We start from the raw sequence: 15,623 nt of genomic DNA, 5'->3' as shown, positions 1-15,623 counted from the left end.
TAAACACACTCACAAGCCAGACAGGTTGGGAGCCACTGGCCTTACACTGCATTGTGTTTTATTATCTAAATCTGAAAAGTAACATGTCACAACATCTGTCACCTGTAGTGGAGTAAAGAATACAATATTTCCCTCGAGCAGTATAAAGTAGCAACAAGTGTCCAGACATAAATAAATATACAAAGTTACTTTCCACCACTAGAGTAATGTATGAAACTGTATGAAACATCTCATTTTCTCATCTCTTGATCAGCAAATTCAAAACAGAACACTGAGAACAAGTTTGAAAGACTGATATCAGAGTTTTGGCTACTGAAATTGGATCTTTTTTTTTTACTTCACAGCTTTTAACAAGAGATTGAGGTATGCATTTTCAGTCACAGGTTTGTAATATAGACGGTAAAGGGATGTTCTGCTGTTGTCAGTGGATGACAGCATCACCTGAATGCTGTAAAATGTTGTGTGATCTCTGCATTACCACACTGGCTGTCCCTGTAATCTAGGAATTGTAATTTATTTTACTGTTGCTCTCTGTCCGTTTCAGTATAAAACTACAAATGTAAAACTTTATTACAACATAACAGCAGAACAGTTACAAGTCAGTGCTTCAGATAAATATTCCTCATAAAAATAATCCCCAGTCATGTGACATTGCATTAAAGGATGGGTGAAGTTAAGGATATAAAAGTTAGGCTGAAACACTCACCATTTGCGACTGGCTTCTGGGGCTGCCATTGATGTCCTCCACCTTCTCATTCGCTGCGTGAGAAAGCAAATGAAGAAAGATTTTTACTGTCGTCCCATACTGAACTTTCCCATCCTGACGTCCAATGACTTTTGAGTTCAGGTGTACATATCCAGCAGGAAACCGTTGCTGAGGTTTGCATTGGAGAGGGGGTGTGTATGTGCATGCATGAGTGTGTGTTTGTTGAGACGCAGAGCGACGCAGGAAAGGTCTGGGAAGCAAAGCTGCCTAATTCGTCAGCTGCCGCCAGAGAATTACTGACAGGCCAGCTTGGCCTCATTGTCTGTTGGGGCGAGCAGGGAGGGTAAAGTTTCAATCCAACAGAGACAGAGAGAGAGAGAGAGAGAGAGAGAGAGAGAGAGAGAGAGGAAGTCAGACAGGGGTTGAAAATAATGAGAGATTTAGGGACACAGACAGCATCTGTGAAAAAAACGGCATATGTAAGAGAGGAAAATGTGTTTGTGTGTGTGTGATAAACAGAGGGAGACCCAGAAACAGAAAAAGTTCAGAACAGTGATGGAGACACAAAGAAAAATAAAGCGAGAGAGAGAACAACAACAGTAGATGTAAGAAGAACACAATGTGTGAGAGAAATGTGTCTGACAAGACACAGATACAATTGTGTAAAAAAGTAATGAATTACTCACTGTTCACTACTGTGTGATTATTACTTCAGTAACTCAGTTCAGTAAGCACTCAGTTTGGAGGCATTTACAGACCATTGACTAGCTTCGCCTCCGTGACTCCACGCAGCCCTCCAGAGGTCCCATCCTCACAGTGAAGATACAGGGTTCACACGGCGTGTAACTTTCAACAAAACCAGGTGAAACAACTCCTTAAAACTAGTCTGTCATTGTCCTTCTTCCATAAACAATGCAAATTACATTTTCCGATCTGATGTCTCTATCGGCAGTGCTTACAACAATGCATATGACTGATGCAAAAATTATTGATATGACTGTTTTCTTGTATCCCACCTCTCTGGTTAGGGTTTGATTAAAACATACTTGTTTATGGTAAGGGAAAGACTGTCATTATAGTTTAATGACATCAACATTCGCCGGATGGGAAGAGTGAAAAGGTCATACCAAGTCAATGTTATTTATATAGCTCAATATCAAAAATCACAAATTCACTATTTTGATCCATCCATTCTCCCTGACATCTTTCCTAACAGATTTTGCGTTTTCGCCTTTGCTTCTGAGACAACTATCAGTAATTTGCCCGGGCAGAAGAGGTCCTTGTCAGGTGAAAGTAACAGCCTGTCCTCCCCAGAAAAACGACCAAATAGTTTGTTTGTGCTGCTCATTTTTACAATCCATATTGACGTTTATTGTGGTAGTGACCTCTAGTGACTGTCGACGGCAGCAAAGGAGGAAGTAGGGTGAAGCCTAAAACCCAGATTATACTTTCCAAATCTGTGTGGCATGGAGAGTCTACATGTCCTGTAATTCATCAGCTGCCCATGCCTGCAAGGTCAGCGCCCAGCCCATCGTCGTGCAGCCTAAAATTCATGACCACACAGGCTGTACACGTGCACCGAACTTACCAAAAAATGTGTGATCCTGTGCCTGTTTGACAGCCAACGTAGTTATAACAGATCAGCATGCGTGTGCTGTAGACTTTCTGGTGAGGCCAATCTTAGGCTTACAATCGACTTGGCAGCCAGCTAAGAGGAAGCAACGTGTAAATAAGTTACTCTTTTGACGTAGGATAGTCGCCTCCCCCCACCTCTAGCTGCTGCACCAAGCTAACACATCCCTGACCTGACCAGTCTGTCCACAAGACCATCTCTCCAAAAACCTCTCCAAATAACAAAGTGGAGTGTTTCTGAGATTAGTAACTGTAATGCTATTACTGCCTTTTCACTGTACTCCCTTACACTACCCTTTGTTGAAAAGGATAATCACATTACTATCGTAATAGTAATTAGTCAGTAATGTGTCACTGCCCAACACTGATTAGAGCAAGGGCTGGTGAAAACAGGAGAAGAAGAGAACGTTAGATTAGAGACCAAAATGAAAGACACAAGGGAGAGAAACCTAAAAAACGTTCAACTGTGAGAGTGTGACAGACAGAGCGGGACGAAGAGAACGAGAGCGCCAGAAAGGAAGAAAGACATTGAGACATAAAAAGCGAAGGGGAGAGAGAGAGAGAGAGAAATAGAAGTACATTCTATCCAATGGGAGACCCATGCCCCTGCACCCCTGGGTGTCAGAGCCATAGATCTCTGCTGCTGTAGCTCACCCAAACACCCAATACAAGGGAGGGCTGCTGCGATTTGGCCCAAATTTCAGACTGAGGAACAGCTTGCCTTTAACTCACCACAACAAAGACCAAACATAGAGAGTGTGTGTGTGTGTGTGTGTGTGTGTGTGTGTGGGTGGGTGGTCGCTTCATCTACCAGACAGAATGAATTATAAACACACGCAGTGTTTTGTTTCTGCTGATAAGACGTAGATCTGTTCATCTTTGCTTTATACATATTTTTCTCACACACTGAAAGTTATACCCAAAGTAAGACATTCTAACTGCTTTGTAACCGAGGTCGACATTTCTGTTCCGTCATGATTATCATGCAGATAACATACTAGACACAGCAGTAGATAATAGAGAGTAGCTACAGTAGATGTGTGATAGTGTGTGTGTGTGTCTGTAGATGCCTACCTATGATCTGGATGATCTGTGCCAGCAGGACTCCATCGGTGACGTCCTGGCTCAGGTCCTTGATGAGGCGCTGACAGCCGGACTTGGCCAGGTAATGATTGGCCCAGTCTGTGTAAATCTGCAAAGACAGAAGAAAACACTCAGTCCGTGTGTGTGAGAAACAGAGACCGAGAGGAGGTGTGTGTGTGTGTGTGTGTGTGCCTAACAGGTTTTACAGGTTTTACAGATTTGGATCCAGCAGATTGGCCATTAAGTTAGACCTATTCGTTAAAACATTTACATGACAGCAACATTATCAGCACACAATATATCAGTGGCAGCATGGAATGAGCATTACTAAAAGTTCAATGTTGTTAATAATATTATGATCTGAGAGGATCCTCGGCTATGTTCTATCACTGGCAACCCCATCTACCTGCGAAAGCCTGCTATCTGATGACAGCTAAATCTAAGAATGCCGTAGATGCGGAAATACCTTCTGTTGCTCTGTAGAGATATTCCATTTCGCATTAATCTTCAATAAAAAATATTTAAAAAAATTAAATTACATCCTTTGAACATGAATGTTTTGGACCAAGAGTCCATTTGAGCATTCAAATTCTGATTTCATTATAACGAACAGCTATTTTTACACCCAAGTACCTTTATGTGCATTAAGTACACACATTCAAAAGCTGTTCAATAAAGGCAAAATTGGTTAAATTGGAGTAATTTTCCCCATCAGTTTATGCACTAAAGGGGCCATGGATACAGATCTGTAATTGTAAGCAGCAAAGAGTCAATGTACGTGACTTTATGTGACTTTTTGATGTCTATGTTTCCTCTTATATAATAAGTAGCTGACATGAACCAAGCATTGTGGCTGCCAAAGAGCATTTTATTCATTACATAAGTTGGGTAATGAAACCACAAACATGGATGACTGAGAGTCTGAGTTCCAAAACTCCCCAAAACTACAAAAACTATGCATTTACTGTCAAAAGGCACTTCAGAGAAAATATTGAGACAGAGTAAGAAAAGAAAAAGGGCTGATGTGTTGGTGTTGGAGAAGCTAAGATAAACCCCAAAACAAACTGTACATTTACAGCGTAAAGGGAGGAAAGGGGAGTTCTTGACTTTGCCCCTGAAGGCTACTTTAGCCTTATAGTCATCTCTAACCTCTGACCACACGAAACAAGTGTTGACTTCTTCTTCATGCTGCCTATCCTAACAGCACGCTGCTCTGCCTCTCAGTCTTCTCTTCAGCGCAGCGCTAAATGTCCTGCCAGGCAGTGCTGTCCAAACACCCGGGTTCCCTGCACATCTCCACTACTCAAACACAAATATTTCATCAAGCTTTGGCACGGAGAACTACACTTTATGATCTTTCTCCAGGGGATTTGTAAATGATCCCGGCAAACACAGCCTGCACCGACAGTCCTCAAGTGAAAGACAACGCACAATCTTTCACACATCTGCTGGACCACAAATTCCTTTACAGAGCACATTGGAGAAAGCAAATACAGATAAAAATTAAATAGAAGAGCAAATATTTGACCAGAAAGCAAACCTTGCACAAGAAATGGAATCTTTCTATGATTTTAAATGAATTACTTTTACCACGGGTCTTAATTAAGAGGTTTGCTTTAACAGGTGGAATTACTTTCTAAACCCGGAAGAGCAGCATGTCTGATAATCTTTTGTATTGTCACCTAAACCTCTTAACGGCCGCTTCGTCTTTCATTACAGCTCATAAGCCGAACGATAAGCAACGCTTTGTCTGTCAAGAGACGGACTGCTCTCAACAGCTGCTGCGGTTTCACCAGGGCCCGAAGACCAAAGACGCGAGTTGCATTTGGCCTCCAAGTGCTTGGTCCCACGAACATAGACATGTACTAAAAGAATCAGCTTATTTTGTGTACAAATAGTTAGATTTTTTTTTCCACACATGAACGTGAGGATCAAAGAAGTTGTGAGTGTTTTAGGGCTTTCCTCTATGCCAGAAATACTGGTTCAAGCGCCCCCAGCAGTTTTATGTCCCGTAAAACTTCACCCATGTATTTTTTTTTTCCTCTAATCACCAAACTTTCTAAGATTTCCTTCCAGACCCCACTCACTAAGACCCAGACAGCACCTGAGGACTTACATCAACTAGAAAATAGTTCCCAAGGAAGGGTGCATTTGATACAAATTTCCGCAGACAGCCACGGAGGAGTGTCTTTCTTCCTGCTAGGTTCAAATTGTGATTCTGGTACCAAAACATTTTTTTTTTTATCTGTACCAGCCCATATAAAGACACAGCTAAAAAACAGCTTAAAGGACTGTGAACGGTTAAAATCCCTCAGAAATGTGTTTTCAAATTTCTTAAGTTTTTGTGACTAGAACAGGCTTCTCAGAATCTCGAATGTCCCAAGGAATTCCCTCATAAAACTTTACCATTTCTCATGATGAAATAACCCCTTTTTCCGCTCGTTTACCTCACACACCGCATTCAATTAAAAACATTTCTCTCCCGCTCTTTTCTTTTTCTTGGAAGAGAGATATTTGGCTCCTTTAAAGAGGCCGCCTCTCAGAAGTTCGCATCGATGTGCGGTTTCCGTCAGCGACTTTCTCCATGATGAGAAGTCGTAAAGCGCAAACCCGAAAAAATGAGAGCCGTCACAGGGAAACTCACACATTTAAATACACACACACAGCCACTAAAACCGGCGTTGCAACAAAAGGCACATAAATGAACCCACACAGGGCTCACTGACACACAGAAAAACACACACCGCAAAAGCTGACCACATCCCATCAGGGGGCAAGTAAACAAACAGGAAAGCAGGAGGATGGAGAAAGTGTGTGTGAAAAAGAGAGAAATTAAGAAGTGCATGTGCTGCTCCAGCTGACATCTACAAACTTCCTCCCTGGGAGGAAGACGAGAAGAAGAGTTTGATCTGTAACATTGTTTAACCTTTGCAGAGGAAGAGGGTGCGACAAGATGATGCAATTAAAAGAGCGTCCATCAAAACGTGAACAAAAATGATGTGGGAAACATAATGGAAATTTGTTTCATGTCTTCAGTGACAAGTGACAAATAAATCACACGCTTATACACACATATACAGTCACAAAGTCAGTTTCCATTACACTTTTTTTGCATTTTGCTTTTATCTACAACTCCTTCTCCACGGGGAAGAGGAAAAATTGCATTTCCACTCAGGTTTTTAAGGCGCAAATTGAAAATGCGCATAAAACAGGTGGGCACTTAATGTTTCTGGGAAAACAGAAACGCCTTTCAATCACTTCCTCAACACTTGTGGACGGAACAAGTGAGAAGAGGAGGGAGGGAGCGATCCAGATACCCAGCGGATGAATTCAATTTGGGTGAATTCGTGGCTAAAATAGCCAGCTGCCTCGGCATCTGCTGCAGCTCCTGGAGGGATATGATTCCAATAAACACACATTTCCAGGGCATGACACTACCTATCAAGCCTGGAGGTCAGACAGTATTTGCATTTGATTTGGAGAGTTTGTTTTATGCTCCATGAAGTGGTAAATCAGCAGCGTTTACCGCAGCAAGACAATTCAGCTACACAGGCTGACAATCACACAAAATCATGCTCTGTGCAAACACCTGTCTTGCTGACTGGGACAAAGCCTCCAAATCCCTATCTACAATTGATCAAATGAGTGTCTCAAGGTATTTAGGTATTTTTTAACAGAAGCCCCATGATGAAATAAAGAGTTGAATGAGCTGCAATGAAAGGGACTGCTAAGCATGCTGGACATCTGATAAATCTGAGTAGGATACCCTATAAGATTGGCCCCCAAGTGCTTGGTTCTTCAGACGCAGCCATGTTCTAAAAGAATCAGGTTATTTGGGTACAAATGGTTCCATTTCTTACACATGAAGTTCAAGCACCCCAATCAGTTCTATGTACTATGTAAGATTTCCTTCCAGGCCCCTCTCAGTAAGACCCAGACAGCACCTGTGGAATGAACTAGGAGAGAGATCCCACTGCGGAGGGTGCGTTTGATACAAATTTCCGCAGACAGCCATGGCAGAACATCTTTCTTCCTGCCAGGCTCAAATTGAGATTCTGGGACCAAAAAACCCGCTGCACCAGCAAAGGTTGAGCAGGTTTACTTTTTCACTACAAAAATTGCTAGAGTGCTTACGGATTCTGCTGATATGACAGCTTCACGAAAGCCTGCAAAAACAAGAGTGTTGATAATATACAAACAAACTAAAAACTTAACTAAAAAGTTACTTCCAACTGCTTGGGAAACCGCCTATTTTCACACTGTTGTGTAGCAGAAGGTGGAGAAAGTTATTCAATCCCTGTTCCCTTTTTTACTGAAAAGCCGCAGTTTCTGGAATGTATTCACTTTGGAGAAGAATGACTTTATGACCGCTCACAATAACGCTGAGTCACATTCTTTGTTTGTTTTGGTCCAACCCACCCACTTTGGAACAGCGTGTGCTCCAAAATTCGGTTTTAAACTGAAATATGTCAACTTGTGGAAGCAACGTTCATCATGTTGGCAAACACCTCTTTTTAGCACTTCCACAGAGACATAATAATGTTTCTTGCCAAAACCCCCTTATTTTATTGCTGTATAAACTGTCTGCACTATTGATTCACATTTCTTTGTTTAACACAGGAATTAAACCGGACTGAAAGATTGCAAGTCATCTTAATTAATCTGCAGCAACCTACCAAGTGATAATGCATTGCTCAATCAAAGATGTTCTGCTGCAGGTGTGGAAACCTGGATAGAATCAACTTCAACAGAGCTCAGACAAAAAGATGAGGGGAGACAATGGAAGAAAGCAAGACGCAGGGCATGTACAAGTCTCCTTGTTTCTCATCCCAGCTGTAAGTTCAGATAGAAAAAAGTAAGAACAGCTTTGAAACATGCTGAAGCTTGAAGATCTATCCGCAATGTCCTAGGTTCGAGCCTGACTCGGGACATCTGTCACCTGTCATCCCCTCTTGCCCTCTGGTCCTCTCTGCTCTGCTCTTTGAGCTTTCTGACAAAGCACAAACATCAAAGAAACGCGGTTTAAGACGCCTGCTTCCTGCCTCTGCATGAGTGCCTACTCACTGATCCACTCACTTCATGACTCCTCGGCGGCGCTCAGAGTTCAGTCTGTCAGCCTCCTGCACTCGTTAGCCTCTCCTCTCTGAATCCCAATCGCTTTGGGAAGCAGAGCCGGCGCTACGACAGAGGCAAAACATCAGCAGTAACGCCACCTTCATTGGTGCTGACTGAGACTGCTGACATCATAGAGACACACATGCTGGATGATACAACACTCACGCACGCACGCACACACATTCGCGCACGCACACACACACACACAAACAATCTAGAAATTCCCCAGCCACTCATACACAAGCAAACATACACATTGAATCCCCCTTCCCTTGCCCACCCTCCTTCCTCTTTCTTTCTTTCGGCAGCCAGTATCAATCAGCAGAAGTCCAGTCTCTGTGGTGATGTTATCCTCTATTGATGGCACATGAAGTATCTGTCTTCTCTTTCCCTCCCTTCTCTTCCTCGCTACCTCTGCAGATCTCTCCACTCAGCGCCAGGGATCCCAAACGCCGCTAACAAACAGCCAGCTCTTAACCCGGAGCAGATAAACTGCCTTCAACAGTCCTGATCACAATGCAGTGACTACAGCTACGCAGGTATTATTGGCAGAGCACTGCAGTGGTGCTCTTCAGCCTCTGGAGGGAGCTGGGCAAAAGGAGATGCTGGAGTGAGAGGAGATGGAGCAGAGACGAAGTCCAACCATGCAGGAGTCAATGTAGTTCCCCTGTATTTATTAATGTACTCCCACTGAATGACTGTTAATGTATGGGCTCTTTAATCAGGGCATCATTCCAACGCTGTCTAATAAATTAAGAACTTAATTGCATTCAAGGGGTTTCAGTATATACACAATCACTTGGAGGACATTTAGCTGTGTAATACTATTTGAAACAGGCAAGCCAGGAAAGACGTCTCCTCTGTGGCTACACTCACTCGAAAACCTCAACTTGGCACCGGTGCCGCTCCCACACGGGTCTTAAATGTAATTAAACACAACATAAAGCTGCATTAACTAAACGAGCGATGAGCCAGTGGAATCGATGGAGCCGTGATGTGATGGAGCATCCTCCATGGTTCTCTGCCTCTGCCTCTGTCTCTGGGTCATGACGAATCGGGACTGATGGGAAGAGCCAGTATCGGATGGGGGCATGCTGTCAAGACAGTTTATGGAGGGTGGTATGGAAAAAAAAGACACCCGCTTAAAAGTCAAGCTCAACAGAAAATGTGTAATGGCTGTGCTGCTCAACTGACAGGTGATGTCAGGGAAAGAAGTAAAACAAGTTCAAAGAGCAATTATTCCTGCGTACAGGTTTGTATCTAAGCTGCACAACCTTCAGAAATTTCTTGCAAATGTCCTTTGTAAAAAAGTTAAAGGTCCCACCCACTGAGGTTTTAGGACATATAAAAAAACTTGTCATTATTACCTTTAACCCCAGAATCTATGAAAGTGGCAATTTATTTCTAAAGTTGAACTGCTGGGCATAAGATGTCTTATTTTATAGTACTTTACAGAGAAGCCCATTCTCAGTGGATGTGATGTTTCCACATCCCAAACAGGCTTAGCCTCCTCCGCTTTAATCTTGAGAAGCTGTAGACTCTATATTCATTAGTCAATGTAACTTACATTGTGCATTTCCAGCTAAACTGAGGCTTATTGTTGACCATTTTCTCTCTGCTCTGGTCGCTTGCCATTCACCGCTCTTGTGCAGAGTTTTGCGTGCGTGCTGTGTGGCCGACAACTGCATGCATGTCGCGGTTCCTCGCGGGTCTATTTCAACTACTGTTTATAAACTATATGATATTCTGTGTGTGGTTCAGCAATGTTGATAAATGATCCGAACGTCCCGTGAGGTGCGGACCAGTCGGCACAACACCGGTGAAGCTGGGGCTCCGTTTCTTCAGCAAGTGTTCTCTCCTGCCACCACACACATACAAACGTATATACGCTATGCCTACACATGAGCACTGACCCCCTTCCTTAAGGGTTAGGGTTACAATTTTGGATTTATTCATGCACTTCAGCCTATTTAAAAGCTTCTTTCTTTTCACATTTTTATTTGTGTTGATATTTATATTTCAACAGATTGTATTTTACCTTATTGGGAGAAAACTAGTAGTTCTATGTAAAATCAGACGTTGAGCACCCCCATATTGCCAAAATCGTATGATCCTTGTTTCGTAAGGCTGCTGTGAACCTTCGACTGTGAGATTGACAGTTGAATCAGGCTCTGCCCATCGAAGCATTGAATCTTCGACTATTCGGGGTCAGCCCTAGCAGACAGACAGATAGATAGGTAAGTGATATTGCAGCTCAAAGCCTTGTGGTACCTTGTAAATTTGCAACAGGGAGCCAGTGAATGAGGATTGTGGCAATAAGGTCATGCTGTAAGTTTGTCTTTTCTGAAAGTAAAGCTAGTGCAACTGGACAGCCGTGCATTCAATAGAAATATAGCTTGAACTCATATTTCTAGGGTCAGCAGAAGAGATGGATTGCCTAATCCTGGAGATTTCCAACTGTGAGCATCTGCTCTTTCAGTATGTTCACTGAGGAGGAGGTCCTAATGAAAGATAACCACGAGATTTCTGGTAAAAATCCTGTAGGGACAGGTACAACTGTCAGTGTCCAGCTCCATTATTGAAACACCTGGAAGCCATTTCCACTTTCTAACTCTTTTTGGTGTTTGCTGGGTTAAGTCTGACGCATCTCTATTCCCCCTGTAACCATCATTATCTTGTCCTGGGAGTGGAATAAACAGGAATCCTTCAAACCCACCTAATCCAGTGGTAATAGCAGCAGGCAGCTTTCCAACATGGCTTTTCTTCCAATCTCACAAACACCCAAGTCGGGAGTTTATTCTGGCAATATACGAATCGTGGATTCAAAGTTTCCTTGTGGCCTGGCACAAGTGAGGAGGGATCAAAAATAATAACTTTATTTACGTGACAGTGTTCTCCACAATCATTTTAAGAGGTAGAAGTGGCCTGCAGTCTGGAGGATGCGAATTGGATGAGCGCGGAGCACCTTTGTTGCCATGCCAGCTGCCAATCAAAGCCAAGTCTGGGTGTGTGGTTAGAGGATTTGGAGGTGAGAGGAGATCTGTCCAGTTGTACTCACAAGAATGATGAAGGAGCTTTATAAAAAACACAAATCGAATGCAGCAACAGATATAAAACATAAGAATGAATAAGAGTGAATTATCAATTTATGCAAACTAAAAAGGGGGCTCATGAAAACACGTCAGTTCACATTTTCTTTTCTTTCAAAAGAAAGCTCCTTTGACTATGCAGCCAAGTCTTACTCAACATTTCCTGAAAGCCTACTAAGTGGGCATCACTGTTTGTTTGGCTTATTTTTTCCAAGGAAAACTGATTAATCATGCATGTTGCTTTCAAGGTCCTGTTGCGTATTTAGCCAGCTGCATACATTTATACTACTGATGACGTCACTGAGCAGCTCCATCTAAGAGGTTGGACGCACAGGTGACTTGCACATGGGCACTTGAGTGGCTGCAGCACCAAAGTGAGTTGTTTTTTAAAAAATGTTTTTCCAAGCTATTCTGGAAGATTCAAACCAGCACCTTTTAACTTCCAGGCTGGCACTGACCACATGACTTCATGCCGATCAGCAGATAACAGGAGAGAAGCGCATGCTGCTAAAAAAACTGAAACATTCAGTCATCGTTTTTTCATGCCACAAATCTGCCAAGCCACTTTGTTGTTTCAGGGGAAATCCTGAGCAGAAAATGACATAATTGCATGGCTTGGAGAGTTTGGACACAAAAATCCATGTTGGATGCGCTCGCACACGTCAGTTAGTGCTGATCTCTCGTAGCGCAGCGGGAATTGAAGGCCAAAGAGTGAAGAGAGGAAAAAAGAGAGAGAGAGGACGGTCAGGGAAAGAACTGACAGCTCCAAAACAGCTTGAAGACAGATGAGCACAACGCAGTTTCGAGATAGACAGCAGCAGGCAGAGAGGAATAAAAGACAGGCCGATGTGTTTGTTGACCAATTTGAATAACTGTCAGTGGTTACAAGTGCCACTTACAAACAATTATTTGCCAAAGCAGCACAATTTTAAGGTAGCACACAGGAACAACTACATGTAGAAGCTTTCCGTTCTTTTTTTTTGCCAGGAAAAATGCTAAAATATCTCCTATCATTCTCTATCATAGAGCCAGTCTGGCACATGAAGGACACATCTAAATTATGGCTATCCACTAAAACATACAGTACAATGTAACCCAATGGCTGGGACTATCCGCATCAATTTCCTGCTGACATCTAACCTGCACAATGAAAAATTATGAAGCAGCATCGCTGGAGGAGAGATTCCCTGTATTATAGCAACAAACAGAGATTAGTGCAGCACTTGGTTCATGTTTATATGATGAAAATCCATCAGATGTTGTGAGGGAGAAGGAGTAATTTTATGCAACCTCCAAACACGCATTGTAAAACAACAAACACCCTTCCCTCCCTCTGCCAGCTGCCTTGACCCCAAACCAGAAGACAGTTTTGCACAGCTGTTAAACACAAAGGTGAATTGGTGAAAATGAAATAGAAGTGGAGGGAGGAGAGGAGCGAATACGACAAATATTTGTTTTCATGATCTTACCGTTTTGCCAACATGATAACATTTAAAAGGTTTGCGACAATACCTATAAAAAAAAGAGGGGGGATACAATACAGCCATTGTCCTTGTCTAAGTTCAGCTTTTGCTAATATAAAGGTGTGACAACAACAAATCTACATGCAACTACTATGTTCTCTAAATAAAGACACTTGATAGTCACACTTGATATATTTGATCATATGTATAAACTCTAGTCATGTATCTTAAGTTTTTTCATCATTTCATTTAAGCACTGTTATTTAACGTCGCTCCCTCTACAGTATGTTTTACTACTGAGATAAAAATACTTGAAATCCCATAAATAAACTAAACCAAAGCAGTGTGTTCAAGCCATCATCTCTGCCTTTAAAATATGGACATGTAGCAGATGCTCAAGTAGTCACACACGTGCAGACACTTTGCATCCACACAGCAAGGTTTATGAGACTTTTTGCACACAGACAGAAGCAGTATCTCACCTTACCATGGTAACCGCAGCATGTTAGGCAGCGTCTGGCTCGCTGGCTCTGTGGCCTGTGAGCCAGACAATACCACCACGGTGTTGGTGAAGGACACACACATTCATACATACACACCGGCAGCCACGCACAACCTCACAAACATTTTGAGCTCCCCACGCCTCTCACCTCCCTCTCACACCCATTCTGTGCTTCACAAAAGAATGTATCCAAAAACAATGCCAAAAAATTTTTAAAAATAAACAGTTATCATCTCAGACTCAGGTCGACTCTCGCCAGTTGAGATAATGCATAAGAAATAAACAACGTGTAGCGCTGGCAGCCATTATAAATAGCCAACAGATATTAGTGTGACCTTCAGACTCTTAGAGGAGCCTGTGGAGAGCCCTGTGTTATTTAGCTGTTTATCTGCTAGCTCACAAGATGAGCTACTTCCACAGGCTTAGATCACTGTGCAACACACAGCATCACCTCACTATAGTGGTAACAGCCCTAATTGAGGGCCTATGTTGAATAGCGGACAAACTTTTCCTGCTTGGAGGCTGGTGGATGCCGGCCTTAACAAGCATCCTGGGGCTTCCGGCTGACATCCGGCTATTCTGGGATGCTGTGGAGCTCTGTAATCATTCCTTCAGACCTCTGTAGGCTCCGCCTACTCCAAAAGTCACAAATAAATCAGGAGAGGCAAACAGGCTACCGTGTCATTAGCTATCCCTGCTGCAGCGGGGAGCTCTGCCAGAAATATATGGTTACAGATACAGACAAACAGATCCTTATCATTTCCCCAGAGGGTTCGAATTATTCTCCCAACTGCTTCCAACAAAAACCAAATCATGAGGACATGATCTCTGTTGGTGTGACTCACCGCTGGCCTGTTCAGATTAGTCACACTTCCTCACAGCATTTGACTGGCCTACTGTTCATTAAATCAAGATGAGTCAGCTGCTGAGTTTGACTAGTTGTGGTTGGTTGACAGTACAGACTGGGCACCAATTGAGCCTGATTTGGAAGCACTTTCACTCACAGCAAGTGTTGCTTTTGCTCTTTGGAGGCAGAGCCCCTCTCTCGACAATAATGGTGAGAAAATGGATTTTATTTGTAGTCCTTTTTATGACAAAAACATGGAACACATACATGAGAACACAAGGGGATTGTAATCAGGTCTTGCGAAGTTTTGTAGACAAATGCTCATTCTTAAGCTTATGGTAAGCCCACAAGGCTATCAGAGGCCCACCAACTGCTACGATCTTGATCAGTTCTCAGCCTCGTTGGACCTATCTGGCCTTTGTTGTTTGTAAAAAGCCCATTTATATGCAGCACACACCACATGTCTGTTTGGTTTCAACGGGACTGCCATCTGCTTGTTGAGAAACAAATTAATGTAGATCGCTAGATTAATGGGTTTTTGATTGGGTTCCAGCCAGACTGCCAGGAGCCTGGGCCGGTTTTTATTAACAAGCCTCTCTGAGGACAAGGACAGGACAGTGACACCACGCCCGGCCACTTAGCAAAGCGGTCAGACAGCTAAGCTGTTGATTGTTTTTTACATTACGCATTTAGAATATAAGCAAATCCTTTAGCTCCAATGATAACACATGATGATGCTTGAATTGTCATTTATTTCAAGGGGTTGGCTGTAAAGAGCGAAATTATTCAGTCTCCTTTATTTGTCAATTTAGACATTTCTAGAGAAAAGTTTCTGGCGTTAAGTGATTACATTTCTACCTGATATGGTATAGAGAAGGTATAAAGATGGCTTCATGAAACCATCTTAATTATTGTTAAAGAATAACTCCACTTTATTTGGAGCTGAAGTTGAGCACACTCCAAATGTTATTAGTGTTCAGAATCTCCATTCTGCCCGTATTGTGATCGGATCTCAATATGCAGATTAGTGAGGCAGGGCTGGTGGGCTTTTCAATAATAACAATAATAATAATAATAATAATAATAACAATAATAATCTTTATTTATAGAGCACTTTTAAAAATCCATGGTGTTCAATCCAAAGGGCTTACAGACGTGATGGGCACCAGGTCAAGGAAAGCAATGC

At 42.6% G+C, this 15,623-nt stretch overlaps 1 protein-coding gene across 1 annotated transcript in view; it reads right to left on the bottom strand.

Moving 5' to 3' along the window:
• LOC119917988 (neuron navigator 3-like) overlaps nt 1-15,623 on the bottom strand; it is a 199,755-nt gene that overhangs the window by 140,340 nt on the left and 43,792 nt on the right. Inside the window, 2 exon segments of the mRNA XM_038738477.1 lie at nt 707-759; nt 3,413-3,530. Of these exon segments, the coding sequence (XP_038594405.1) occupies nt 707-759; nt 3,413-3,530 (171 nt within the window).

The sequence above is a fragment of the Micropterus salmoides genome, unplaced genomic scaffold (assembly GCF_014851395.1).
Source record: "Micropterus salmoides isolate LMB-PRFRI ecotype aquatic unplaced genomic scaffold, ASM1485139v1 Ms_hic_scaffold_23, whole genome shotgun sequence".
In the NCBI taxonomy this organism is placed as follows: Eukaryota; Metazoa; Chordata; class Actinopteri; order Centrarchiformes; family Centrarchidae; genus Micropterus; species Micropterus salmoides.
The sequence above is the reverse complement of the archived record's forward strand: the minus strand, read 5'-3'. Positions and strand labels throughout refer to the sequence as shown.